The sequence below is a fragment of the Glycine soja genome, chromosome 10, assembly GCF_004193775.1.
Source record: "Glycine soja cultivar W05 chromosome 10, ASM419377v2, whole genome shotgun sequence".
Classification (NCBI taxonomy): domain Eukaryota; kingdom Viridiplantae; phylum Streptophyta; class Magnoliopsida; order Fabales; family Fabaceae; genus Glycine; species Glycine soja.
The window spans coordinates 17645763-17648238 of NC_041011.1; the positions used below are offsets into that span (position 1 = coordinate 17645763).

Below are 2476 nucleotides of genomic sequence, written 5' to 3' on the forward strand. Positions count from 1 at the left end.
GATTTTATTTAGAAGAGAAAGTCAATCCACTTTACCTTGATGTTTCTTTCTCCTATATATGCTTATATAGAAGTTTATCCACAAGGACAAATATAGAGGTCGTCTCTAAAAAAGTCCTTATCCACCTAATCCAAATTTCATTGAAACCAAGGTTATGCAACATATCAAACAAGAAACTCTAAGATATAGAATCATATGTTTTTTCATAGTCTATTTTAAGAATCAAACATTCATTTTTACAACACTTCACTTCTTCGACCACCTCATTAGCAATGATCACCCCATCAAGAATACTCCTCCATAGGAACACCCCTTGTCTCCCATCAATAACCGCATGCAACACACTCTTAAGCCTCTATGACAAGACCTTAGATAAAAGTTTATAAATACAACCAATTAAGGAAACTGGTCGAAACCCACCAAGGCCTTGTGGATCTTTTACCTTAGGTATAAGTGTGATAAAAGATGGGTTACTTCCCCTAGGCAAAGACCCAAACCTATGGAAATCCTCAACACATCATCCCTAAGCAAGTGACAAAATTTCTTAATGAACAAGAAAATGTAGCCATTTAGTCTCGAACTCTTATTACCATTGCATTCCTTCAAGGCTTCTAGAATTTATTTCTCCTCAAATTTTCTAATCAATGAAATGTTATCTTTTCCCTTAATCTTAGTGAACGCCACCCCTCCAAGTTTTGGTACAAATTACATATGATTCCCCTAGGCAAAGACCCAAAATGTTCATTTTCAGCTAGATGCTTTCAATGATTTTAATCACTCACTTAACCATGCTTTCAATGATTTTAATCATTATCATTTGTCATCTGGCTTTGGTGGGTTTGTGAGACTCACGCATGTCAACTTGTCTGATTCTAACTTTGAAGGGGATATTGCTTCCCAAATCTCTCATCTTTCTAAATCAGTGTCACTTATAAGCAATGCATATATCTTTTCAAAGTTCGAATATCCTTTTTCTACCAAGTAGTGCCTGAAAAAACATAATGCCTATATGTGTTAGATGCATGAAATTTGAGAGAATGAAATGAGTGGTGGATTTTGCGGTACTCATTTGCAGATCATGGTTAGGACCAGAGGATTAGGTCGTGCCTTAGGTCACGTTACTGGTAGAGGTGTGGGCCGAAGAGATCGTGATGATTCCGATGATGCTCCGCAGCGTCGACGGCCTACCGCATCCGCACAGAGGCAGCGAGTCGCTGTGACTACAGCACACGATGAGCCAATGATCCCTGCGCCAGATGTTCAGGCTGACGTATTTCCGGACGACCCGATGGCATCAGCTGATGTAGAGGACATTGTGGCAGACATTCTTGCGAACACAGGCGTAGAGGCTGCTGAGGATGAGCATGAGGGATTTTTGGGTGGTCCGAGCGACCCATCCGTGTTGACCCAGTATGCGGATCACGTTGCTTGCAGCGTATGGACGGGAGAGGTATTTATAATATTTATTTTTAGTTACTTGTAAATTATACTTTATGATTGAAATTAGTTTTCCTTTAAATGATGATTTGAACGAATTTTGCGTTCCTTTATACTTCAATTCAGGAGCGTCTTGAGTTGAAGTTATCCTCTCATGGGAGGAAGGTCCATAGTTTAGGCAGGCCTGTCCTTACCATTGAGGGACTTGTTGCTAGTACAGGACTAAGTCCTCTGATCGCGTGTTCGGTAGACACCGGTGCTCGGGGACTTTTGTTCTCGTTTGTGGAGCGGTGGCACCGGGAGATGTCTAGTTTCCATCTCCCGGTGGGAGAGCTCACCATCATGCTGGATGACGTCTCCTCACTTCTCCATCTGCCCGTGGTTGGCGACTTACACGCCTTTCAGCCCTTGCACGTGGACGATGCGGTTCAGATGTTGGTGGACTTATTGATGGTCTCTGCAGAGTCTTCCAGGGCTGAGACAGCCCAGTGTCGTGGACCGTACGTACGCCTGCAATGGGTACGTGATATATATTAGCGCCGATGCAAGGCAGGTCATTGGACAGCTGCGGCTCGTGCATATCTTCTTCATCTTTTGGGTTGCACTCTGTTTGCTAAAAAGAGTGCAATCAATGTGCATGTTGTCTACTTGGAAGCCCTTCGTGACCTTAGTATGACGGAGAGGTACGCCTGGGGAGTGGCTGCTTTGGTGCATATGTACGACCAGCTAAACGATGCATCCATGAGCCACAGCCGACAGCTTGACGGTTACATCACACTGCTGCAGGTAACAAATATATTTTTCATTTGTTCAGCCTCAACAATGTTCAACTTTAAATTTTGTTACACTTTCATTATTAATGTTTATAATTTTGATGTTGCATCTGTAGTACTGGATTTACAAGCACTTTCCGTCAGTTGTGGACTCCACTGTTGATCAGGACTACGACGAGGATTCTCTGCGTGCGTGTAGGTGGATTGTGACGAAGAAGACCATGAACAGCATTTGTACGCCGGCGTACAGGGAGCACCTGGACTGA

General features: G+C 43.1%; 1 protein-coding gene across 1 annotated transcript; it reads left to right on the top strand.

Moving 5' to 3' along the window:
• Positions 1-1042: 1042 nt before the first annotated feature.
• LOC114371484 (protein MAIN-LIKE 1-like) lies at positions 1043-2476 on the top strand. The gene is made up of 4 exons (XM_028328905.1): positions 1043-1450; positions 1564-1956; positions 2059-2223; positions 2327-2476. The coding sequence occupies exons 1-4, from the start codon at positions 1043-1045 to the stop codon at positions 2474-2476; spliced, it is 1116 nt and encodes a 371-aa protein (XP_028184706.1).